Genomic DNA, 26,792 nt, shown 5'->3' with positions numbered 1-26,792 from the left:
TAAGTTGTTTCCGCCCATGCATAGTTGTTTCGTCCCTAGCTACTTAAGAGTTTAAAGTCTTATTACAAACCCTCGCTAGGGACAAAATGATGCATTGTTTTTTCCGCAGGAAGAAAGTTTTCACTCCCCCTTAGCAGGAGAAGCTTTGCCCTTCGGGTCATTTTCCTCGGCATCCTTTGCCGGAGACGACACGTCCTCGTCACTTTCTTCCGACGAAGCCGCAGCGCCGTCCTTGGGTTCCTCTTGGGGAGCATCCTTGGAGCTGGTCCGGAGTAAGCCGGGTGCCGGATTCCGCGGGACGTGCCTCCGCGTCACGCTTCTCCTGAAGTTACTGCTTCCGGGGAGTTCGTCCGCGGGAAGCACGAACTTGTCGTAGAATTCTTCGTGCCGGATCCTCGCGCGCGATGCGGGTGTCGTAGCCGTTCTTGCATCTAAGAGCGCATTGACATTCGCGTCCGGAGGAACTCCGGAGGTCACCTGGTCAAGATCAAGCTCCGGGTTATGCGCCAAGCACATGGTCAGGGCCATCGCAGCTGCGCCTCGGGCTGATGATGCTTGAAGATCCGTCACCAGCTCTGGAAGAACGTCCATCTTCTGTATAAGCTTGCGAACATTGCAAGTTCGGCTCCTTTTGATGGATAAGTTGTAGCATATCTTCCGGGAGGCGGAGATGAGGTCTTTGCAATCATCGCATGCAAGTTGAAGGAGATCGTCCCGGGGGAATAAGTTTCGATGCTTTTCCGGATACCCAAGCGGTTCTGCACGAGATAATCAAAGATAAGCATGCAGTTTGAGCACACGAAAAAGGTCGGAGAAAGCATTTATATAAGGTTCTAGCATAGTACCCAAGATGTTCTCACTGAGCAAGTCCCAGTGATGCTCCGCGGTTTCCATATATCTTTGGATCCCAGTGAGCTCTTTTTGCTGCCTCTTGATGGTCTCGCTGTCAGCATTTCTTTTCAATACAAATTCGCCCTTCTCCCTGGCGTGCTCGGAGCTTTTCTCCGCCAGCTGTTTCTCGGCCTGCTCCCTTTTCGGTTCCGCCTCCTTTAGTTTCGTCTCCAATTCTTGGTACGAGGAGCGCGAGGTTCTCAAGATCCGAAGAGGCTGTGGCAAGGGATGAGGATGCGCCTATAAAAAACACAGGTTAAAATCGAAAATACGAATTAAGTGATAAGCAAAAGGGCGGAAACCAACCTTGGGCTTCCGCTATTTGCTTGTTTAGTTCTGCATTCGCATCTTTCAAAGTCCGGATATTTTCCGCCTGGCTTAAGGTAACGCGGCGCTGAAGAGCAATGTTTTTGTGCAGCTCATAATGCAGCGCCTGCTGTTCCTGTAAAGTTCTCTGTGTTTCAAGCTTTAATATGCATAGTAACTTAATCCTTAGACCATGAGATCATGTTAATCACCTACACCGTATGGATGCTTTGATGACACCAAACACTATTGCGTAAATGGGTTGTTATAAAGGTGGCATTAAGTGTTCAAAAAGTATAGGGTTGAGGCACGTGAATCAATAGTTGCATTTGTCCATCCTAATGACGGGTAGATATACTCTGGGCCCTCTCGGTGGAATTACATCCAATTAGCTTGCAAGCATGTGACTGGTTCACAAGAGATATCATATCATGGTATGAGTAAAGAGTACTTATCGGTAACGAGGTTGAACTAGGTATGGAGATACCGACGATCAAACTTCGGATAAGTAAAATATCACTTGATAAAGGGAATTGTTATTTTATGTGAATGGTTCTTTCGATCACGAAGTCATCGTTGAATATGTGGGAGCTATTATGGATCTCCAGGTCCCGCTATTATTTATTGATCGGAGAGGAGTCTCGATCATGTCCACATAGTTCTCTAACCGTAGGGTGACACACTTAAGGTTTGATGTCGTTTTAAGTAGATATGGAATATGGAATGGAGTTCGAATGTTGTTCGGAGTCTCGGATGGGATCCAGGACATCACGAGAAGTTCCGGAATGGTCCGGAGAATAAGATTCATATATAGGAAGTCACTTTCCAAGGTTGGAAATGATCCGGTGCATTTATGGAAGGCGCTAGAATGTTCTAGAACATTTCGAAATAAATCACCATGGAAGGTGGAGTCCCAGATGGACTCCACCAACCCTAATCAGCCAACCAAGAGGGAAGGTGGAGTCCATGGTGGACTGCACCACCTTGGTCGGCCAAGGGAGAAGGAAATGGAGCAATCCCACTTCCCCTAGGTTTCACCAAGATGGCAGTTTTGGAGTTGGACTTCAATTTGGTTTTAGGGAAACCCTAGGGGGTTCCACCTATACAAAGAGAGGGAGAGGGAGATTGCCGGCCACCACTTGAGTCGCACCACCCAGGGCACCCAAGGCCGGCGCCCAAGTGCCCCCTCTCCCAAACCCTAGCCACTCCCCTCCTCCCTATTCTTCCGCGGTGCTTACGGCGAAGCGCTGCCGGAGATCTCCATCACCACCGTCACCACGCCGTCGTGCCGGCGGGATTCCGAGGAGGATCTACTACATCCGCTGCCCACTGGAACGGGGAGAAGGACATCGGCATCAACACCGAACGTGTGACCGAGTGCGGAGGTGCTGCCCGATTGTGGCACCGTCAAGATCTTCTATGCGCTTTTGCAAGCGGCAAGTGATCGACTACATAAACCACGAGATTTATCTCGTTAACTCTTAGCGATCTTCAAGGGTATGTTGATCTTCACCTCATTGCTGCCATCTACCAGATTAGATCTTGACTTTTTATTAGTTCTTGCGGTAGATTTTTTTTGTTTTTCTATGCTACGAATCCCTACATGTCCATCTGCGGACAAGGTCATCAAGTTGGAGTGTGACACAGTGGGAAGGGGCCACCATCCTCCACCCGGGTACCAGGACAAGCTGGTGCTCAATCGGTGGACTAAGCTAGGCCGCGAAGTGGTGGGGAAATGCCCAAGCTCGGCCACCTGCCTAGGGCCCTCATCCCCGTTGTTGCTACATCGAACTGGACGTGAACCACTTGCACATGCTCATTGGTCCACCGGTGATCCATGTCGGCTTCAGGGAGTGGATCAAAATCCCTCTGCCGTTCAGCGCCATCTCAGCCTGTCGCTGGTGCGACGAGTGGTTGCAGGTCGCATATCACGGTGGGCAGGTGGTGCTAGGGAGGAATTGGCCGACGGTCATCTACAAGTATGACATGAAGCACGACAATGTGTTGGAGTTCAAGATCAAGGCATTCGGCTTGAAGATAAACATCTACAAGCACAACAGCTCCAGTGCCAAGACCTACGTCTGCCCTTCGGCTAGTCGCCAGCCTATCAGTGTTAATTTGTCTGTATGTCTATGTAAGTAAGCAGTATTAGTTCCCGTGAGACAATGATGAACGTGCCTTGCTACTTATGTTCTGGCTTTTGATCTGGGGTTAAATCCTAGTTGCTCTAGAGGTTTTGGAAGCCTCTCGAAGCTTTTGATGAGGGGTGTTTATCTGAACCCTAATATGTTTTTTTGTCGAAAAAGGAAAACTACTTCGAAATGTCGACGTTAACGAGGATGAAGCTGAAATTATGCACGTCGACACCAAAAAAGACCGCACGGACTCATCCTTGTGAGTTTGGCGCCACTTCCCTTGACACCTACTATACAATTTCGTCACATTATCGGTGGCAGCGAATCTATCTAGAAGTCATTTTGAAATAGCTTTACCAGGGTCACACGAGGAATTAGTTTCAGCTACGATCAGATTCGTCAGCTAAGACCATAAGAACGAGTTTTGAAGCCACGACAACGCAAAATTATTGGGTGACTAGGTGATCGATGACACGCCGGATTCGACGGATTTGACGCCTCGCTCCCTTTTCTTTTACACTTTTGTTTCCTTTCTCCATTCCTTTTCCTGTTAAACCATTATTACTCGTGGAAGTTTCACGGCAGTACGACCGGTAGAGCTTGAGCTAGAAGAGACTGTTCGGAAACAGGTGAGATCCGGCAGTACGAAAACTGAACAAGCATAGGATTAGCATCGTGCCATGCCAATGTGCCATCAATCTCCCTCTGACTTTGGGCGTCGCCCTCTCGCTATCTTTCTTCCTTCTTTCGCGCTTATCGGAGAAGGAGCAGGGAAGGCCCACCACCATCATCGTCGTCTCCACAGTCCGATTCAGAGAAAGAACCAAGAAACCAAGGAACACAAAGGGGTACCATCTTCTCGACCTGTGGGCAAGAAAAACTAGCGAAGAAGATGTACCACTGGTACTAGTGAGAGATTTTACACCGAATGCAATAAAATTCTGGTACTGGCTGGCAATGCATTGCTACAGGCCGCTGCACCTCTCGTGTCATGATTCAAGAACACACATTTGTACCAGATTCAGAGAGGGCTTCCGGCCTGCACTGCAACGCATGGATAGAAAGGTCACATGACCTGACCACACTCATGACTTGGCGTCTCGTCTCTTCTATTCTCCTTGTCTCTGTCTTCCTCCTTTCCGGCGTCGCCTTGTAGCTTTGTGCTTGGCTCGATCGTGCTCTTCTGGTATATATTGGCTATGCCGGCCGGCCTCCTGTAGATTGCTCCAGTCGCCTACCCTACCCGACGGACTCTACAGTTGAGCGCTGCATCCGCATGCTGTAGTATGCTCCAACGCTGATTCCCTGGCGGGCTGTGCGCTCCTTTTGTTTGAATTGAGAGCAGGAGCGAACCCACTGCGTGCACGCCGGGCCACCACCTGGCAATGATACTGCACCACGCGCCACTGTAGCGCAAGTGCTAGTTGTTTACTGTTTCAGGCCCCGTTTACATTCCCATTCCATACGAACCCTCTTCACATGAAAACTTGAAAAAACGACGTCAAATTAGAATAGCTGGATCTACCAGTGGAAACTTATTTTCCAGAATTTCTACGTGCAAAGAAAGACACGTGCGTAATAACATCATGACTGTATTTTTTTCCTCGTGATTTGGTCGATTTTGTAGGATCAATGCATTTTTACACTAAGGGCACGTTTGATTCATAAGAATGTTGGAGGAAAACCATAGGAATAGGAAATTTCTTTGATAGCACTATTCATCCAGTTGATTCAAAATAATAGAGCATAGAAAAAGTGCAGGAATTTTTTCTTTGGTTTTGATTTCATAGAAAAATCAAAGGAATTCTGCAAGCCATAGAAAACGAGGCAAAGGTCATAAGTTGCATCATAATGATCTCAACTTTCTTTTACATTTATTTTAATCATTATTTAACTATGCTTTTAAGAATTCATGTGGTTTTCCTATTACTGCTAATCAAACACCAAATTTAGCAAATTTGTGTGCTTTTACAACCCTGTAGGATTGCAAATACCACATGAGAGCATCTCCAGCCGCGTCCCCCAAAGCGTCCCCCAAACCACGCCGGATTGAGCGTTTGGGGGACGTGTTTTGTTCGTGCCGCGTTTGGGGGACGTCGCTCCCCAGTCGCGTCCCCCAAATAAAATTTCGAAAATTTTAAACTTAACGAGATTCGTCCAAACTTACATAGATTCGAACGAAATTTGACTAAATTTAAACTAAACCTAATCTAGAACCACTTGCGGCGGCCGAAGGCGTCGTAGTACTGCTGGAAGTTGTACATGTCGTCGGTGACGACCTCCTACTTGACGCGCTCCTCGACGGGCTCGTCGACGGGCTCGTCCTTCACCAAGCCGCTTGGTCCTGCCTCGCCGTGTCGGTGAGGTCCACCAGCGGCTTGCCGGAGTCGCGGATGGACATGGCGATCGCCGCGTCCAGGTCGCCCCTCCAGGCGTCCTTGTCGTTCATGGACGCCAAGAACGCCGCCCGCAGCCCTGGGCGGTCCTCGGGGTCGTCGCCGCTAGCGATGAGCCGGCTGCCGCCGCTCGTACTCCGCCGGCGGCGCCGCCTGCGACGCTTCCTCCGGCTCCTCCTTCACCTCCGGCTTCGGGATGAGGAGGGCGCCGCCGCGCCTCCCTTGCTGCCGCCGGCTGCCGCTGCCGCCACGCCTCGTGTTGACGGGCGTCGCTGGCTCCTCCTTGACCTCCCGTTTGGGGACGGTGTAGGGAGCCGACCGGTACGACGAGGACGGCGTCTATCGCGCCGGTCCCGAGGAAGAAGAGTGCGAGGAGGACGAGTACGTCGTCCTCCACGGCTGCCATTGAGGAGACGGCGGCGGCGACGACGGCATCTCCAACCTAGGAGCGCCGTTGCGGATGCCGCGGATGACGTTGTCGATGGTGCGCCCCGGAATGCCCCAGAACAGGGCGCGGCCGTCCTTGTTCCAGCTGTTGGGGCCGCCGACGAGGTTGTCGGTGCTGTGCATCTCGACGTCGTACTTTGCCTTGAAGTACGACGTCCACCAGACGTCGTTGTTGTTGACCGCCCACGTTGGATCCAACCGCTCCTCGGCGGTGAGTTGAGCCCGCCGGGCCTTGATGGCGTCCCTCCATTGATTCGTGTCCGGCTTCGGCGGCGGCGGGATGCCAATGCCGTTCACGGCCATCTTCCAGCCGCCGGCGCTGCGCAGCCGCATGTCCGGCGGGACCGGATACCGGGCGTGGTACGGCGCCCACGCCTCCGGCACGGTGAGGCTGCCGCGGCCGAAGCCGTTCGCCGCGGCGATCTTGCGGGAGGACGAGCTCGACATTTTTGGAGCGGCGAGGAGAAGATGCGGGAGGGGGGAGGCGGCGGCGACGATAAGGATTGTGAGCGGCAAGAACTGCAGGGCGTCTTAAAACAGCGGCGGCAGCGGGTGGTTGCACGCAATAACTCCGGCGCGGACGGCCACGCGGCCATGCACGACGAGACGCGTCCCTGCGTCGCCTGGGAAAACAGGGACGCCATTAACGTACCTTGACCAAAGGTAGGCGACGGGGTTTTAGCCTTTCGTGCTGCTGACGGGTCGGCCCCGCCACTCCCCGCCTCGCTTTTCGTTGTGTCCGGCGTGCCCGGTGCGTCCCCTGTGAGACGGGGACGGGCTCGGGGCGCCGGACACCGTATGGGGGCGCGCCGGACAAAAATGGGCTTTGGAGGACGCGGCTGGAACGGTTTTTTTGTCCGGCGCACCCCAAATCCCTTTGGGGTACGCTTTGGGGGACGCGGATGGAGATGCTCTGAATTCTTAAAACTATTGTTTTTCAACCGTATCCTATTTCCGTGTTTTTCATATTCCTTCCTACTTTTGTGATATACTGTGAATCAAACAGGCTCTAAAACTACTGTTTTTCAACCGTCTGTCTTTGCTCTTACTACATATTTATCGTACTAGTAAATGGCACATGCTTCGCATGTTGAACCAATTTAGATTTCCAATATAGACAAACAAAATTATGTTCTAAATGTTGTTTAAACTTTTACTGGGTTATACCATTAAAATAGATGTGACCGACATGGAAATAAAAATTAGAATCTTTTAATCACTATCAAAATGGGACGTGTGATATCGGCGTGAGCCTGCTTTTTTTTTTACATAATAGATGTGGTAACTGTTCACGCGAATCCATCCAATCCTAACCGTTAGATTTTGAAGACCAACGTTTAAAATTGTTGCTACATGTCTAGTTCAAAAATGGTGCGTTATAGTACTCCGTCCATTCAAATTAATTAACTCAAAACTTTATCTAGATATGGATGTATCTAAAACACGTTTATTAACTAGGTACATTGATGTCTAGATAAAGTTGCGTCAATTAATATGAATCGGAGGGAGTAGTAGAGATATGTGCCCTTTGATCATGGAATTGTGATCATCAAATTCTTAAGGATTGCATTATTGTGGCCCAATTCAATAGGATCTTGTTTTGGAAAAAAGAAAATTGGATCTAGGAGATTTGAAATCTCATTTATTTTCCTAGTGAGACATCAGACATCAGATGCATCGTTTCTTCTTTTCTTCGAAATTCACATCTGTCCTTTTTATGGACCATCCAGCATAGTTCATCTGTTTGTGGATTACATTACAATCATACAGCAACAGAGCTAGCCAATTCATATAACCCGAGCAAATTATAGTGTTTGCCCTTTACTTTTTTCCCCCTCGAAAAGTGCATTTGGAACTCGGGCTAGCTATTTATTTTAAACATTCTAAAAATGCAAGTCAAAGTTTAAAAAAATTCTGCAAAAAAATATGCACACATAGGCAATGAACTGTATTCTAGGCAAATAACAATCCAAAAATATTTGTAGTCTGGGTTACATAAACAAATGACAATGTTTCACATGGTTTTGAACTGTACTGTTTACGCATCTCTAGATCCATAACTTGTATTTTTTTTGTAGTATATAGACTACATCATATTTTGGATTGAGATTTCGCAGACTTGGAGCATACATCAATTTTTATACGTACATATTTTTCTGAGAGTTATTTGAAACTACGATATATGTTTTAATAATGTTCAAAATAAAGGGCTCTATGTAGCCGGTGCCAAAACAACCCACTCGCCCGTGTGGCCAGTGGCGGACCCAGAACATCTACAAAGCCCGAGCAAACATGCTTAAAATACCTATTTTTCAAACAAAACTGCTATAAAAACTGCTATAGAAAGTTAGAAACACAAGCAGGCGCGCCGCCGTCAAGCCTGGGCGACTGGCGGGCATAAGGGATGCTAGATCCGCCCCTGCGTGTGGTCGTGCCTATGCATTAAGATAGAAGGTGTGAAACCTAGGAATCCGAACGGCGGAATTTAATTCAGCCATATGTGAATCAAAACTGGGTCAAGAAGAAGCGGTGTTGTTTTTGTGTCAGCTGTATCATATTGTAGGATCGTTCGTAGTATCATGATACTATGAGATTTTATTTTTAGTAAAACTTATGCATATATTAATAATATACCTAGGATAGATCTAAATTTATATACCATTACAAAAAAAAAATTATGTAAGTGTTTTCCCCATGTAAAATAGGCGGGGAGTATAAGTACATTTTCTAGTTGTACCAATAGACAAACACGATAATATTTTTCCTGGTTAAAAGAGGCAGCAATTACTAGAGTACTTACTTGCCTAAGTCAATGTAGAAGAAAGGACTAGTGGGTGTTTCTAAAAAAAATAAGTATTTTTTGGAGTATGCGTTAGTATTTTTTTCAAGATAAAATAGTGGAAGAACAATAAAAGAGTTATGTTTAAAGTAAAGGTGTGTAAGAACTGAAAAGGTTCAAAATTTCAACCGTTAAATTACGTCAAAAAATGTACTTACTAGATAAAAGCAGTAACAAGTCATTGTTTATACGCGGGACACTGTTTATGGGGGCTGTGATTCAAGCAAACCGGTGCAGCATTTATACAGAAGTACTACTCCCCCCGTTACCAAAAAAAAGTTGCTTAGCTTTATCTAGATACAAAAGTATAGACATATTTTATTAGAAATATATCTGTATCTAGAAATATTTGAGCGGCTTTTATTAGGATGAAGTAATATATATATATATATAAGGATTAGTCCCTCTATCCCGAAAGCATCTTTTATTCCCTATATGGTATTTATCCTCTTTTTCCTCATTGAGAAATGGTTATGTTATTTGGTACATCATCACCAGATCGATTTTGAGTAATACACAGCATAATACACCACATTTCTAGATCAGCACCGGATACACAGAAGCAAAGGGAAATAGAGATGTTCTCTCAAAATCGAATTGAAGCAATTCAACCAACAACAGCGCACAGCTATTCCACTATACTGTTACAACATATATAATCAAAAGCCACAACAAGAATAGAGCAAAATTCATGTGCAAAATTTATCAAATCTAGTGTAACACTGAAGATAAAGAAGCCAATTCTGACACGAGCCGCTTTAGTTTCGAGTCAACCATTTTCTTGAACTCAGCTAGCAGCTCATGTTCTGCTCCCACAATTCTCCGTACCACACCAGTAGAACTCCATGTTTCCAGTGACTTGGAAATCAGATCACCAAGCTCAGAGGCATGTGCTGCTGGATTCTCTTCCAGGACAAGGAATGTCTGTCCTGGACCATCACTAGTTCCTTGCAAATGCGACAACAAGATATCTAAAGCATGCTCCTCCGGACTCATCTGATCAGATAACCATGTTTGTACACTTCGGAGTGTGTCAATCAAGCATTGAACAGATCTTTGAATTCCTTGCAACTGAGGTGTGTTTGGTCGTAGCGATGGACCACCTTTCTTTTTCTTCTTTCCTTGTGGGGCAATTGCTCTTATGCAGGACTGTATTATGATAATATGCCAAGAAATGGGTTCTGTAACCATCTGCACTAAAAGTGGAATGTTATTTCCAGGACAAGTCAGGATTCGATTGGCATCAGTTAGGTGCTCCTCTATGCAAACTTTCACCAAGTTATCCACGATCTGCCAAGAAGTAGGGCTGCTCTCGTCAGTTCTGGGGATCACCGACTCATTTGACCACAAGTTCATTGCATTAATAAATACAGCAAAGCTCATCCAGCTGACAATGTCAGGAGCAAAATCCTGCAGAACACAGATGTTATCAGCAAGGTGTAGATAGGTTTGTCATCCTACTGCAGCAATAAGAACAGAGTCTCGAAGTAGGGGGACAAAACTACTGTATCAAATGTCATTACAAAAATTGTTGCTGTTTCAATGAATACATTCAATATAATTTATTCGTAGGAAAGATGCAAGTAGCTTGTGGAACAAAAGGGAAGCATCAAGAATTTCTGTTGGTCCCATACACTACGGGCATAATGTTAAACTGAACAAACCATTCAATTAAGATACGCAAGAGCAACGGATTGCATAATTGACATCATACAGCATTAATAATCTTTAAAGGTAGTTCTTATGCATGTTCAACAAAAAAGCAATAAAAGATAAGGGTTGCTATTTAAACGAACACTTATTGCAAGCACTACTGCTTTAGAATTCAAGATTTAGTTTTGGGAGACTATAGAAGCAACACTTATGCTTTGTTCCTTCTACTTGAACCAGAATATAAAGAACATATAGGAGAATAGTTAGATCTGCCAGCATGTTTATTACAAAATTACCAAAAATACGAATGTTTACTATACAGATGCAATAATTATTCTTGAGATACAAAAACACTATATAATGAAAAGGGGTGACAGGAGTACAATATAGGCAGGCTATTAGGAAAGCTAAACGTAAAAGGGAAACATATATTCAGTTCTCATACCTTGATAGACTTCTTGCCTGAAGACATACCAAGAATCATGCTTAGAGCATCATCCATGGAATATCCAATACTCCTAGTATATTTCTCAAGTAAGGTTCTCATTTCCCCAACAGTAATATCAGAAACAGCCCCGTTGGGCTCAGTTTCCCTGAGAGAAGATACACAACCATGCATGGAAAGATAAACAAGCCGGGGAACAAGAGATTTTCTCTCAGTATCTCTCATCTTAGGGCCATCCTTCTCGGTAGATTTGTGCTTGCACTACAATGAACATAAGGGAAGGAATGATTAAACAGAACTAGGTAGATTTATGTAAAATGCTGCAAAATTTTCTGCTTAACGGAAGGGAAATATCACTTATGCCCTGTTTGGTTGCACAGAATTGACCTCCGTATTGAATTGGCAATGGAAAACCAAATCAACCAATTCAATGGAATACCACAAAGAGTGTTTGGATGCGCATGGTATTCAGCTATAGATTTTTGGTTTCAATGGAATACCATATCTTGTTTGGATGTCACATGTGTGGAAATGAGAGTATTTTTGACTTTAAACGATAAATTCGAAAACGAAAAAAGGCAGACCATGCCCCAGTCACCGGCGGCAGTTGCAGAGCTGCTGCGCACCGACCCTCCTATCGGCGGTGCGGGATCCCTCCAGGCGAGGGCCCTGCAGGCGGAGGCGGGTGGCCCAGCGGTTGGAGGCGGGGAGGGAGGCAACGGGGAGGGAGGGCCGGGGTAGGGCAGCCCCAGGTGATGCGGCGCCGGAGAGTGCCGTCTAGGGGCAATGCGGCGCCGGAGAGGGATGGCCAGGGGCGAGGCGCCGGGAAGAAGGGGGCCAGGGACGGCGGCGATGGCGCGGAGGGGCCTTGCAGGCAGGCAGTGGCGGCGGCGGCCCGAGGCCAGGGATTGGGAGGGAGGAGGCTGGCCCGGCGGCGGCGGGTGGCGGTGGCGGGTGGCGGCGGCGGGTGGCCCGACGGCGGCGAGGCCTGGCGACGAACGCGACATGTGCGCAAGGACGAGGGCTGGTACCGCTTCGCTCGTTTCCGAGCCAATTCAGAGGTCCAGACCTCTGAATTGGTGGGGCGGAAAATTACACTCACGGGGCTGGACCTTGGAATTGGCCTCCGAATTCCACGGCCCAATTCCAAGCGCAACCAAACAGCGGAATTGACCTTTTTGAACCTCAATTCCAATTCAGAGCCCCAATTCCGTGCAACCAAACACTGCCTTATTGCATTTGTTCTCATATATCCCTCCGATCGGGATTATAAGGGCGGCACATAACCCTCGGTCGTAAATTTAACCAACGTAATTCAAGGTATATATTTCAAAATATATATCATTACAAAGTTTAGATGTTCTACTTTCTAATGATATAATTTTTAATTTGCACAATTCATGTTATGTTGGTCAAATGTATGACCTAGGTGTATACGCGCCGGCCTTATAATCCCGAACAGAGGTCATGTAAAGAGAGTGTTTATTCATCTCTGATTGTCAGCCAGCGATGAGGCAACTTCAACTGCATCCAGGTCTTGTGGATTTTTTTTAGCCATTCAAAACTGTCGTAGTGTGGTGCAGAAGGAAGTCGAGCTGGGTGTTTTGGGCTTTTGGCACATGCTGATATCCAGTCACTGGGCCTAGGATCATGTTGCCCATGACAAGCAACATAGCCACCACCACTAGGAGATTGCCACAGGCACACGGACATTATGCATGCTGGTTTAACCAGTGTCGGCTAGTGACGCTGGTGCATGGGGTGCAGTGGTGAAGTAAAACAATATGCTATAGCTTTGAGGAATAGGAGGTGGGAAGAATTAAGAACTGTGTTCTTGAAAAGAAGCATCCCGGCTAAGAATAAAGAAAAAAAAAAGTAGACTAGGCGATGCGTGGAACCTTGCTGAGTAAGGGTTATTTCACCAGCAAGGTCATCCCGTCAGGTGAGGAATGAACAAGTGACAGACCTAGTATTTTCAAGATGGGAGTTTGAAGTTGCAAAATTGCAACTGGACATAAATTATAAAGATCCAGTCTACACAAATTTCAACAGTGGACAAAAGTTACAATATAATAAGACAACAAATCTTCATGTCTTATAAGTGATAATTGATATCTGATGGGTCATCATTAAGCTTTAAGCAGAATTCATGCAAAACTCTGACAAAAAATAGTAAGAGGCATTTTATTTACAAATTAGGATCAAGTAAGAAACAAAATAGAAAGAAAAAATTGAGATGTGTGGTCTTTGAACACATGACTTTTTACATCATACTGCCAGAACCAAGAAATATGCCTTTTATCTTCTTTCCATTAATATATGTCTACTTAGCTATCAATTATTTGCTGTGAAATTCAAAAGTACATTGGTATACCCATGACCTGATGTGGGCATATACAGGGAAAGACCTCAAAAACCACCTTAGGGAGGTAATCTAAGTTTTTTAGCAACGGTATACTAGGTTGTTGGATAGTTCAGACGGTCGGTTAGACGTCAAGAGTTGTAGGGACACGCAACCAAAGTAAAGGTGGCTTGATGTAGACTTTTTTCTTCTTCAAAGTATATTACGTAATACGATGAATGGAGACGATAAAGGAAAAAAACTTCTTGCTTGTGTAAACAATAAAGGTTCTAAGAAAATGACATACCACTTTGGCCCTAAAGCACGCAGGTGTTGAATCTTCATCAACTGGTTCTGTAAAACGACAGGTCCATAACAATAGTAAGAACATTAGAGACGAAGACACATAAATGAATAAAGAAAACTGATTCCTGAGCATGCAACATAGTAATTCAAAATGGAGGGAAAAGAAAACCAAAGAGGCGCTAGTGCTAAGAACTAAGAGATACAGATAAACGATGACATGGTACGAGAAGCGATACCTGAAAGAAAATTTACACTGCTAGTTGGTGTCCACCAAGGGCGTGCCTCGAGATCTTCATTAAAAGTTAAATGTTTCATGTTATCTTCATTTGATAATTCAACCAAGCCTTCTCCATGATTCACATTTTCAAGAACAGACTGCAGTTAGGGACAGTTATCAGTACAGATCATAAAAAATAGCAGCATCAATACTATAATTTTATAACAAACTAATGAACACCTAAGATATAAACTGTAGGTTCCAAGAAAAAGGCAGGTTACAATAATATGCAGCCCCATTTATGACAACATAATTGTATGTTCCAGTAATACTAAGTTCAAAATGGCAACGAGTTGAAGAAAACTATGTGCTTTTTTACTCTTCTTTCCAAACATCAACGCAACCTCAATAATTTTTTACTAAATACAAAAGTAGCAACTAACCTCCACTTTCTCAAGAGACTCAGAATTCTGCTTCAGACTCAGTATTACAGAATCAGATTTTACAGCAAGATACTGCATGGAACGTTGCAAGCGGTCTTTGAACTGAACAAATTCAATTACCTGAGTAACAATGGCACGGAATAATGAGGAAATGAACCATAAGATTTCTGTGGATAACGTAAATCCGGCTGTGGTGCAACCAGCGACATGAACAATGACTACAAAGGATCTGTTATTTAACGGTATAACCATTTAAATACACTTTACCCAACACAAAGCATGGAGAACAAGTCACATGATCTAACCTTCCATAGGCAGCAACTAAATTATTTAACAAATAATGCAATAATTTAAATACCTAAATATGGCATCCTAGATTCCAGTTTACAGCGCAATATGTTCCTGCTGGTGACAGGGTATTTTCAAACCCTGGTCATGAACAGTAAGAACAATATGGTGCAAATTGTGTAATTGTACACACCATCAGCAGGTAAACACAGATTACTCAACGATTAAGTGTCGCTCGACAAGTCTAGACTTGTCGCACGACAAGTCTACGTGTCGCAACTCTGATGTCAACACGTTGGAGCGACACGACAAGTTGAACTTGTCGATCTACAAGTTGACTTGTCGGCGACAAGCCTCGACTTGTCTAGGTCAATTGGTCGAGCGACAAGTTCTATGCCTGGGATATAAATATCCTCCTGAAACCCTACGTCCCAGTTTCTGGTCGCATTTCCCTCCCCCTGGCGCCCATCCCCTGGCGCCGCCTCTCCTCTGGCCCCCGCCGGCTCGCTGGCACCGCCGCTTCCACCTTTCCCCTGGTTTGTCTCCACTCCCTATGCCATCAATATATATTCCAGTATACCAAAATTGATAGGCTGGTTACTTAGTATTTTTTTAGTAGTTCCTTGTCGACAACACATCGACAAGTCTAGCACTTGTCTAGACTTGTCACGACTTGTCGGTACCCCAGCGACAAGTTGCGACACGTCGACACGTAATCGTTGAGATTACTACATACTTTTATGTTACACGTGTGCAATTAGTGACAAGAGGCTGTTAATTACCTTTGAGTAAGTACGGTGCCTATATGCAAGACAGGTAAGGTCAGCAGATTCTTTCAAATGATCATCCATGAACTTGAGATAATCCTTAACAAGACTGGCTGTTTGTTGCAAGAAAGGAGACATCAACATCTGTGGCAAGATGTGGTGTGAAACAGACTCCAGAAGAATGTTTTTGACCTCCAGGCTTGCGTACCTGTGCAAGAATGTAGTTTAGCATCAATAGGTGATACCTGGCCTGATAGTAACCTCGAGGAAATAAACCAAAAAATGCCAATGCATATACATGATTAACGGACCAAACATTATACACTAACATAAGATGTAACGAAAGCATGAGGGATGGAACAAGTGAATTTTCTTGTGAAAGCACCTTTACACATGGAGTTATCTAGGACTATCCAAAAATGGTCCGCAGTAGAGCACATTAATGTAAGCAATTTATAACATATGCAGGAATCTAAATAGCGAGAGCATTCTTCAAAATAAACATGCAAAGCCAAAGATTACCATTGATGTGCTAATGGAAGAGCTCCCAGGTAAGTGTACAGATGCACCAGAGTAATCTTGTATTGCCAGACATGCCTGAGCAGATAACCAAAATACATATTATCATTCAGCTTCTAGTTACATATTATCCAAAGTTCACCAGAGTAATCTAGTTCCAAGTTCCAACAGAAGATTCGTGCGTATCAAATAGACTTACTTGCGAACAGTCAATCCAAACTCTAGCACCAAAATTGCTTCCAGTAAGTATCCTAAGTTCCTTGTACGCCAGAATAGCTGTTTCAAGACATAACACAAGTGGGTATATTTTAGTGCAAATATTTAAAGGTGTAAGTTTTGCACAGGTATAATTTAACGTACAAATATCACAATCCTTTCACAGAATTACAAAATTGATGATCGACCATATCATAAAACTACAGGTTTATGTTTTTTGTGAGTATGCCATGTGAACCCAGGTTTAGTGAAAATGCATGGCAAACATGTTGAGTTGTGATGCAATTGGCCCTAAGTCTCTACTTCCATGAAACTGGTCCTCAAGTCTGTAGCTTTGGGATATAATTAGTTACCAATTTGTTGTTCTGTGAAACTGATCTTTAAGTTTGGGTTTACATTAAACTTGTATTTTTGCGAGATTTACACCTATTAAATCTGAAGCACGCAGAGAAATATGTAACTGAAAGTAACTGGATAACAGAATTGTTCTGGCAAGTTCATGCGGAAACAATAAAGCTCAATGTACTGAGTTATTGACCAGGTGGGTTAACCCGTTTAAAAGATATTTAGCACCAAATTATATTGTGTAATTGTAACTAAATTGCCGACTGCAATAAATGGAAATAAAATCATTTTTCAGGAAGTGAATTTACTACATTAGCTTATCTAAAGTGAACTAGAGTATGAATTATCAATTATGAAGAACCCTATCCAGATCATAACTTACTAAATCGCACTCTTTCCCGAGATTTGGTGAATTCAATTATTCCCTATTGTACTAGTAAATAATCAGTTACAGCTAGATGCCTACATACCTGCACAAGAATACTGCTAGCCATAGAAAGCAGTTCTTCACCATGCATGCTTTCCTGAGGATCCAGGTCTCTTGAGAGAGGCAAGTTTTTGTAAAATGTCTCGAACATTCCTCTTGCAGTGCGCTGAAGATCTGAATTGGCATATGGATTTTAAGGTACAAGAATAAATGGCTCAGTTAAAATAGCACAGAACAGTTTCCAAATTAAACATATAGAAACATAATAGTGTGATTTCTGAAGGTGGACCTGCAGTTGACTTTGATAAAAATGTTCCCAAAAGTTCTTGAACCTTGAAAGTAGTTATTGTCAAACCCAGTGCTTTTACTGAAACAGATGACGCATCAAATGATCTGGATACAGTATCTAACAACTCGGTTATTTCATCATTCGATAGCATGTGAAGATAATATATTTCAACATCTGATGATGAGCAAGACAAGTGACCGAATCTGCAAGGCCAAAAGTTAATTTTAGCGACAGATTAGAGATGGATGTGAAACATCTAGGAAATATATCTATATTTTCAAGAATGCAAATACGAGAAGCTCTGCAGTGTAATACTAGAGATATCTTGGAAATCCAGTACACAAGAAGGCACAGATATAGACACAAATGTACAAGGGACAATATGATATGGACTCAGCAAGCAGCACTTTTACTTTTAGGAGAAAATGGCAATAGGCCAATGGAGATATAGCGTCATACAGGGAATGGAGATATAATGGCACACATTTAAATGTAGAAGTCATTCACATATGGCGTGCATGATTTAGAACTATGAACAGGAAAATTTTAGCTTATACCCTGCTTTTGCAACAGCATGGGTCATTTGTAATGGTTGGCTATAGCCTACAGGAAGTGAAGCAATGTAATGGTGTCAACTATCAAATAAAAAAAAAGCAGTATATACAAGGATGTAGATAGGTAGAGTACAAAGATTTTTGGTTGGGTATTTCTGATACCGAGCAAGCAGGAGATGGTACGAAGACAACTTTTCATGAATTGTACACATGACAAGAGAGAGAAGTGAATATAAATAGACAAACATTCAATCAACTTTCACGTTCAAGTTGTAACAGTTAATACAAGAATTCATAAACTGTAGTGTATATCAGAACTTCAAGGGAGAGAAGTGAGTATAAACAGAGAAATATTTGATCAACTTCCTAGTTCAAAATGCAACAACAAATACAAGAATCCATGAACTGTAATGGATATCAAAACTTCAAAAGCACCAGACACTGGCTTATTGCAAACTAAAGGCTGTGGTTTCAGTCATTCTTGCACATAGTATAGAGTATAAATAGATTCCAAATGGACATAGACAGAAAGAAGATGCACACAGACAGACCTGTGGAAATAGTTCACCAAAGCTTCCATAAACTTTCTATCGTTTGTTTTACCATTGAGGCGGTGTTGCCGTTCAATTTCAATAATGGCTAAGTGAGGTCCTCTGACAAAGTCACCAGAATCACTTTCTTGTAGCTTTTGCACAAATGATAATGCATTTGCAAGGCGAGAATCGACCTACAAACATGTATTTTCAGTAAATCAGATGCAAGTCACCAGGAAAAGGTAAACAAGAATTGCTTCAGGAAAAGGTAAACAAGAATTGCTTCAGGTGGAGGAAGTACCAGCTCCTCACTAAGAGAGGTCTTGTTCAACATAGCCGAACCTACTGAGCAAGAGGAGCAAGTATGTTCGCCAGTGGCTGGCTTAGGCAAGTTCACATCGCGCTCAAGCAAACAGCCTAAATAATGGAGAAAGGACTCCCAGTCATCAGGACTGCCCAGTCAAAAGAAGAGAGCACAATTATCAAAAACTAAACAGAAAGGGAAATTTCCAATGGCTGAATATATGGATAAAATATGCTGCAATAACTTGAGCAAGGAGCAAGAAACACATGAAAACAAAACAGAGAAATATATAGCAATCTATACCTAATAATAAAGAAAATAAGGCTTCTTGTTCGTCCATCTATTTTTGCCCCGAAATTTTAGCCAAAATTACTTACCCTGCCACCGATTAGTCAAATAACGTTTCGTTCGAGTCTGATCTCGTGCCTTCCGTGAGAACCACCCGGTCAAACCTATGGCCAAGAGGAAAGGGCCCAGCGTGGAGGATATCCGCGCTTGACCGTCGAGGTCACGGGCCGCTCTGGGAGCAGCTGGCTTCGGTCGGAGACGGACGAGGATGAGGAGCATGGGTACGTGGTGGAGGAGTTCGTGGAGGACGCTGCCGGCGGCGGGGAGCGGACAGCCGTGGCGCGATGGATGGGTCGTCGGGGAGTCATTAGCTCTGGAGGATCTTTGGATGGAGGAAGAGCTCCGGAGGGACAAGAAGTGGGAGAGAGTGAAGATCCCGGCAATCTTGAAGCAGGGCCCTCGCAGCAACCCCTTCATCACCGCAAACTCGGCAATTTTCTACCCCAAGAGGGACTTTGGGGATGGGTGGGCGACATCGGCAGAGCTGAGAGGGGGCTCTTTTTCTTTCTGACGCGGTGTGCAATCGAGGCGAACTGGCATCCGCACGAGAGGCCCATGCGAGCGCTCTCACAGCCGGGCTATTCGCGGACGTGTGCATATGAACTGGTTTCGTCAGGTTGTGTGTGTACTATAGAGCCGCGTGTCGTGGACGAAGCACGGAAGATGTTCGATTTTATGCCTCTGAGATATTTGTGAATGGTCTGCTGGAGATGTGTGAAGTCTGATTAAACTACGATCGGCAATAAGGTTAGGCCTAACGAGTTCACCTTCGCCACTGTCCAAAATGTTTTCGGTTTAATTGTCTAGAGACAATGCGTGTATTGTCAGTATGTTATTCTGAAATCTGGGTATCACCTGTGTAATTATTTTCTAATTATGAATGAGAGCTGTGGTCACTTTCACTTAGCTAAGAAGAATCAAGAATCTCTTCGATGCTATGATAGAAAATGATGGTGTATTGATGATTGCTCTGATTTTCGTGTTTATCCCGTATAATTAATGCAAATTGTGCTGTTTGTGCAACCATACATTGCATAAAAAAAAAATTTGTTTTCACTTTGTTTTTGTATGCCTCAATCCTCGGCGGTAGGAGGCACAGATAGGTTCGGTACTTCCCGATTTTAAAATAGCCTCAAAAGTTTTAATTCAGTTTCCGTCTCATTGTAGTAAAATTGTTTTGTTATTCCTGCTTGATTCTGGTTCTTAGAGTAGCATCTCACCGTATCAAGAACGACTTATTATATCAAGAAATATTTAACAAAAAACAACCGGGTTGAGGTTGTAAAAAAGATTGTTTGTTTTAAAAAAATTGCGTTTTAGCCCGTCATAAATTCTCGATGAGGGGTCAATGGGGACAACAAGAGAGTGATGAAAGACAGAGACATGGCTGGTACCAGCGTACGACATTGTTATTTAACCTCGCCCAAGGGTGGATAGCAGAAGGAAGATGTATGTGGTCTAGGCGACAACCGATGATGCAGACCAGCCGGGATAGACTTGCGATTTACTCCGTAGCGAAGCACGGGTTTTGTCCTAGTGTTACCTAATTGAGATTCAACTCGAAAGCTTAAGTCTAAATAAGGACTGCATGAATCTAATGATTTGTTTTAAACCAACATAGGGTAAATTGATGCAATTCTAAGAATCAAACAGCAATCGAAATCGACTGGCCTGGCAGGTGGGTTTGTAGCACATTTATAGTGTTATGAATATCATGAAGTATGATTGTGAAGAGAGTTGTCGGTACTTGGAAGGTGCTACTGTGCTACTCCTTCCTATAAGTAAGCTGTTTAATAGATGTCTAGAACAGCACATGTCTCGGAACAAGTTGGTTACGTGTGTTTAAGCAGAAGTTGGCTTTGTAGAACAATTGAGAATACATATAAATAGTTAATGATGGAAGAATTACCAGGATTCAAGAACCTTCTGATATATCTCAGAAGCAGCCACATAGTTACATGCTTGAGTAAGAAGTCGTCCCTGTCAACTTGAAGTCAGACAAAATGTAAGTGGTTCTCATTTTCATTAGCAAGATTTTTGATAGGGAGACGAAAAAAGGGACAGGTTAAAAGAGTCTATTGTAGGCTGGTGCAACCGACATTACAAGATAGTGTGTAGTGCTTTTCTGGAAACCGACAATAAAAACATTAATGGAGCTTAACATTTTCACTAAAATCACAGTTCAATAAACTACTTTAACTGTGACTTGTAATTTAAAGAATAGTATAGTAATTAAAAAAACAAGACACTGTCAAAGAAAATTGAAATTGAAATTACCTGCGTACGAAGCTTGTCCTCCTCCCTTCCCATAAGAGACCCCAAATCTCCAGAAAGAATTTCTAAAGCAGCATCATACTTTGCCTGTTGTTCCAGAATTGAGATATAGAGAGCGAGCGCTGCAAGTATTATAACCATGTTAAAAGAGGATAACACTTCTGCAAGCAAAAAAAAACAAGAAGACAACGTGGTAAATGGCGCATCTTAGATAAGCAGGGATACCTTCTGGCTCATGTAAACTATGTGAACTTATGTGCTTTTTAAGCAAAGCTTCAGCCAGTGCTAATAATTTCTCACCTCCGGTACTAAAATATGCCTGCAATGGGCAAAACAAAAGTAATATATAACAAATTAGCACATACAGAACACATTTATGATAATCATGGCTAATAATACTACAGACTCAACTGATTTGTTATCTCTACGCCTCTACGGGGTAGTAGATATGCATAAGTACTGCTATTATATATTTGATCAGATGACCAGGGAAGGGATATGTTGGAGCAATAAAGTTTCACAGTAAAAACATCCAAGAATTAGGTCGCTTGTGTACTTCATGTAATGTGATACTGCATCGCATCAGATGGATAATTCATATATATAGTCAATGATCAGAGAAGTGCAAAATAGTGTCCACACTGTAACAAGTTACTGCAGTGCTCCCGATGAAATAATATCACATCTAACAAAACCAGGGGGTTACCTAAATTTAACTTCGCGGCTTTGAAGGCTAGAAGAGTTGATAGGTCAACCGTAGTTGGGGTCAACGTCAACCGTAGTTGGAGCCTGTGAGACCAGCAGCGTTAATTTTTTTTTGTTTTCCCTATCTCCTATTTTCCTTTATCTCCCCCCTGACCGACTCCCAATCCCTACCAATATTATTTTTCTTACCTAACCTCTTCAGTGATTGATATACACCAATGTTTGAGGGAATTGTTAACTGGTAATTGCTCGGTCGGCTGGCGAGTAGAAGATTAATAGGCAAATCGGCTGATTAATCAGTTAATCGGCTGCTAGGTGACCATCCGAGCAGGGATTAATCGGCCGGATTTTTTTAGCAGGGCTATACACACATGCAGCATGTGCCACTCATCCCCTACGTAGAAAAGCAAATTTGCAGATATCAGCAGCTCCAGAAACATCATTGTTGCATACAGTCTGGTTTCATTTTGCATCAGTTTATTCAAACTGCTATAGTAGTCTTATTAGGTTTGGTCCGTAAGTGCATATATCTTACTCCACAAGTGCCTGTGTGTTTTCTCACACAACAATACAATGCAAGTGGAAATAAGATCGACTTGTGCATTTCATCTCTGAATCAACAAGATATGTTACACTAATACTTTTTATCAGTCAGTCTGTTCTAGCATTTCTTAGTTATTCCACAGATAGTTTTATTTGTTCCACCAGCACTCTTCTGAATCATTACACTAACATTTTTATCTAAATTACACTAATGATTTATATATTCCTCACACATATTATCTCCTAAACTATAAGTTGTTAATTTCTTAGTAAATCATGAATGGCATCCATAGTACCTTCTATTTCTATACTTTCGCATACTTTCATTTGCTCACGTAGTTAATCTATTTATTCTCCCGTCACATTTATAATGAAAGAACTTCGGACAAAAGAATTTCATTTTATTATACACAACGTAGGAATGTGGTATTCTGTTTTGACAAGGAAAAAATCCAAAACTAGAAAGGTCCAGAATATGGGAAGTCCAATGATGTAATTATATCGACCACCCAAAAGGTGTCTACTGCATCCCTCTCTTTTGTTCCAACTTCCAACGCCTAGAACCATCACTCCATCAGCTTATACATATATACATATTATATGAGTGTTAACAATGGATTCTTTTTCTTTAGAGCTTTCTTAAAAATCAGTGAGCAAGAAAGTAACAATGTGACATTACAATACTTAAAGAAATTTGCAGATGCAGACCTTCTAACTCATTGATATATGATGAACCTACCTGCAGAAGAATACTGCAAACTGACCAAAGCAAAAACCTTTCTTCTCCTACAGTTTTGTACATTCGAATTGCTGTCTGTGAAACATACAATGGTCAGAGAGTCAAAACTGGAGAGTCAAGAACTGAACCAAGGAACAAAAAACAGAGCAACTAGCAAAGTACCATCATACCTGTTGTTGCTTCACATATGAGTACTCTCTGACATAGCAATTAAAGAGTCCCATCATTAATTCCAAGTTATTAGAGTATTTTGTACAAGCATACTCATAGCATGAAGTTGCAAGATCCACTGGCAGAAATATAATTATAGTCACGTGATAATTCAGGAAAAGCGATGATGTTAAAGAGCTAAGACAAATGGCGAAGTATAAACATACATCTCTCAAGCCTTTGAAACACTATCTGTAGTGTACTGAGAGTGAGATCGTCAAAATGGAAAATGTTATTTGAGTACAATAGCTCCTTGGCATTCAAACAGACACTCAGTGCTTCATCAGCCTTTCCCATCCTTTCCAAAGTAAGAGCCTTGAGGGCCTGAGATAAAACAGTTAAAAAGTGATGTTTATTTGCATTCTAAATACAGCAAAGGCAAAGCTTGTAGTTCTGATCAACACTGGGTTAATCCATTTAACTAAAAAGGATAGAGCCATGAAAACAGTGGTCCAGTTATAAGATCTTCAAACAAACATAAAGTAATAGTAATCGAGGTCATGCTACACTGTCACACAAAACAAATAGAGCATGCTGGCTTTGCAATCTCCAGATTGATTTAGGAGACAGTTCTATGATATTACAAACTATAGTTGCAGGCTAAGTGTTTATGGAAGATCATACGAAGGTACAAACAGTGCCTAATCATAAGTGTCTGAGCTAACTGATATATTCTTCCATAACTAAAGAGTTAGCATCGTGCAACCTGCTGGGAATAGGAATTGGCTTCCATAATGGGACTGGGCTTGAAAAAGGCGAAAGGACATGTTTAAACCAAATGAGTGCGAGTTAATACTTACTCCCTCTGTTCCCTTGATTACGTGTAAAAATTGCAGCATGAGAATTAAGGCGGGTTGGGTTACAAACCGTGCAGGTTTTCCGGTCATGTCCCTAGTTAATAGCTCCTCGCATTTATATCTCTCTCCTTTTTGTTGGGCGGCTTCTCCTTAATTGTAGCTAACAGCCACGCGCACCCAATCACCATCGCATGCAGGCACGGCGTCTCCTCTATTCCAGCACTGAGGAAGGGCAGTTTCGGTTATTAGCTACTCTACAAAACCTGCGCCTTGTTTTGTGGAGATTTTTGCCAACAATAAAATTATGCCTTACTTATAGGAGCGGAGGGGGTATGAGTTAAGCAAGTGAAAATCACGTATATCCAGAAATTATTTAGCTCCGCTTCTATTAATAACGCTCCCTTTCCCCTACCTCTCTAGCTTCAATGTCAATTTCTTCGGTCTACTGCCCGTTTACTACTGCACTCTACCTTACTCCCACCATATTCTCTCCACCTTCCATATGTGCCCGTTTACTACTGCATTCTACTTTACTCCCACCATATTCTCGCCACCTTCCATGCAACTTGGCTACGCAGCAACCTACCGAAATCATGCTGAGGAGAGGAAAGAAGGCCTTCAGAGAAACCAACCATGGAGTAGACAGCTCAGCTTAAGGGAGCGTGTGTGGTTCAGAGTGCCAATAGTTCACCAGGTTGGTCTGAACGGTTTATATTTCCTAGGATAGCCACAAGCTCCCACACCCCTCAGTAAGAAGCATCCTATTGTTAACTTGTCCACCCAACCAGTCATGGTGCAAGCGCACATGAACTTCCTAATACAAGTCAAATGCAACTATGGAATGGTCTAGAGGTCTCATGCAAGTCAGTATAAGCTCGAACTAGCAACCACTTGAGCACAACGGACAGCAAGCCATCTAGCTTCCGTCTACGTAACCAGCGCCCCAACCCATTCGACCAAAAAATTCACAGCACACTTCAAATTTAAAGTTGCCGAAGCAGAGCACGCCCATTTCCAAACCAGATTCAACGGGCAGTGAGAGAAAACACACGAAAATGGGGGGGGGACGAGGCGTAGCGAGGGGGCTCACGAGGACGTAGGGGGAGGTGGGGTGCTTGGCGAGGAGCGCGGTGCAGAGCTTGAGCGCGGCCTTGAACTGGCGCGAGTCAACGGCGTCCCAGATCGGCCGCACCCGGCGCTCCGGGATCCCGCCGGCGAGCCCGAACTTGCTGGCCATGTGCAGCCCCGCCCCACGCGATCTAGGGTTAGGGTTTTGGGCCGCCGGGAGGAGGAAGAAGGGGAGGCGCGGCGCGGAAGGGTTTATCGAGTCGGGATGTGTGACGGCGGCGACCCGATGTGGGCGCGTCCGAGGAAGGAAGGAGCGTGGTCTGGTAGGATCCGGACCGTCCGTGGCTGGATGGACGGTGGAGGTTTGTCAGCCGTGTGGACAGGGAGGAAGATGCCGTGAGCCCGTAACCCTATCGTGGGGGTTGTGGAGCTCTGGGCCGTTGAGTTTTGGATGAGCGGTTTGGATCGAGGCAACGGGTTCAGGACCGGGAAAGCCGAGAGCCGAAACGGATGAGGTGACGAGGTGGTGGTACTCCACACACGCACACCGGAAAGGATGACAAATGAACCAGACACACACAGAGAAGCAACATGATCTTCCATTTAAACCCAACTTACAATCAGACCTTAGTTTAGTGATTGTATGATCTACTAAAACAGTTTGTTCTTCCACCAGTGTATGATGATGACTAGGGGACAACTTGGGTTGGATCTGGCTTTAGATAGGATCTATGAGATCGATTTTTTCTAATACAAGAAACATGTTCAAATATTCTAAAAGAAAGTGACAAAACACATATGTGTTATATATGCAACACCAAAAAATTGCTGCTTCAAATTCGACCTATATTTAGAGATCATGTGCAATAGTATTCACCCAATGTTGACATTATTCACAGTAGATCTGTCTTTTTTTGTATCTCTAAACGTAGATAGAGTTTTAAGCTTCTTCTTTTTTTAACAGATAAGGCCACAAAGGGCCCGGAAGCTCCATTAGTCGGTGGGAACAATTACAAAGAGGACCTTGGCTTTAGGAACAATAGCACAAGAGTCCAAAGAAATTACAAAAAGGATCCCAAAAAGATAGAAAACAAAGCAATCGGGTCCTTCTTCTCCACCGCGACGATTACTGGATCTTGAGCCATGGTCGCTGGCGGCGACGCCGGGGACTGCACCACTTGGTTCGTCGCCAAGATGGATCACCAGGCCAAGATCGAAGATCTTCCCCTTCAGCACTTCGGCCTGGAGGAAGTAGATACTCCCCGGAGTTGCTGCTTCCGAGGTGCGGAGAGGCCCCCTTGGCCAAAAATAGCAGCGGCTACAGATGCCGACGCTTAAGATCTGCTGCCGATTGAGAGCTTCCGTCGTGGTGAGCTCCACACGCTCAACGGTGTGCCTCCAAACTCCAGATCGCGAATTCCGGAGCTCGCATCCTCCTGTCTGTCTC

The 26,792-nt window shown here is 43.7% G+C and overlaps 1 protein-coding gene across 1 annotated transcript; it reads right to left on the bottom strand.

Annotated features, from left to right (window-relative positions):
* Positions 1–9,578: 9,578 nt before the first annotated feature.
* On the bottom strand, positions 9,579–25,535 carry LOC124706384 (N-terminal acetyltransferase B complex auxiliary subunit NAA25-like). Its single transcript, XM_047238055.1, has 19 exons — positions 25,368–25,535; positions 23,648–23,804; positions 23,441–23,559; positions 23,271–23,345; positions 21,509–21,602; positions 21,287–21,405; positions 20,919–20,989; positions 18,659–18,809; positions 18,376–18,551; positions 17,271–17,473; positions 17,025–17,155; positions 16,193–16,269; positions 15,997–16,071; positions 15,490–15,682; positions 14,420–14,539; positions 13,996–14,134; positions 13,761–13,807; positions 11,113–11,373; positions 9,579–10,424 (listed from the first exon to the last, which is right to left on the bottom strand). Exons 1-19 carry the CDS (start codon positions 25,512–25,514, stop codon positions 9,726–9,728), a joined length of 3,054 nt encoding a protein of 1,017 aa, XP_047094011.1. The 5' UTR covers positions 25,515–25,535; the 3' UTR covers positions 9,579–9,725.
* Positions 25,536–26,792: the final 1,257 nt, after the last annotated feature.

This window comes from Lolium rigidum, chromosome 4, assembly GCF_022539505.1.
Source record: "Lolium rigidum isolate FL_2022 chromosome 4, APGP_CSIRO_Lrig_0.1, whole genome shotgun sequence".
Lineage (NCBI taxonomy): Eukaryota > Viridiplantae > Streptophyta > Magnoliopsida > Poales > Poaceae > Lolium > Lolium rigidum.
Note: the sequence above shows the minus strand (reverse complement) of the source record. Positions and strands in the feature narration are given on the sequence as shown.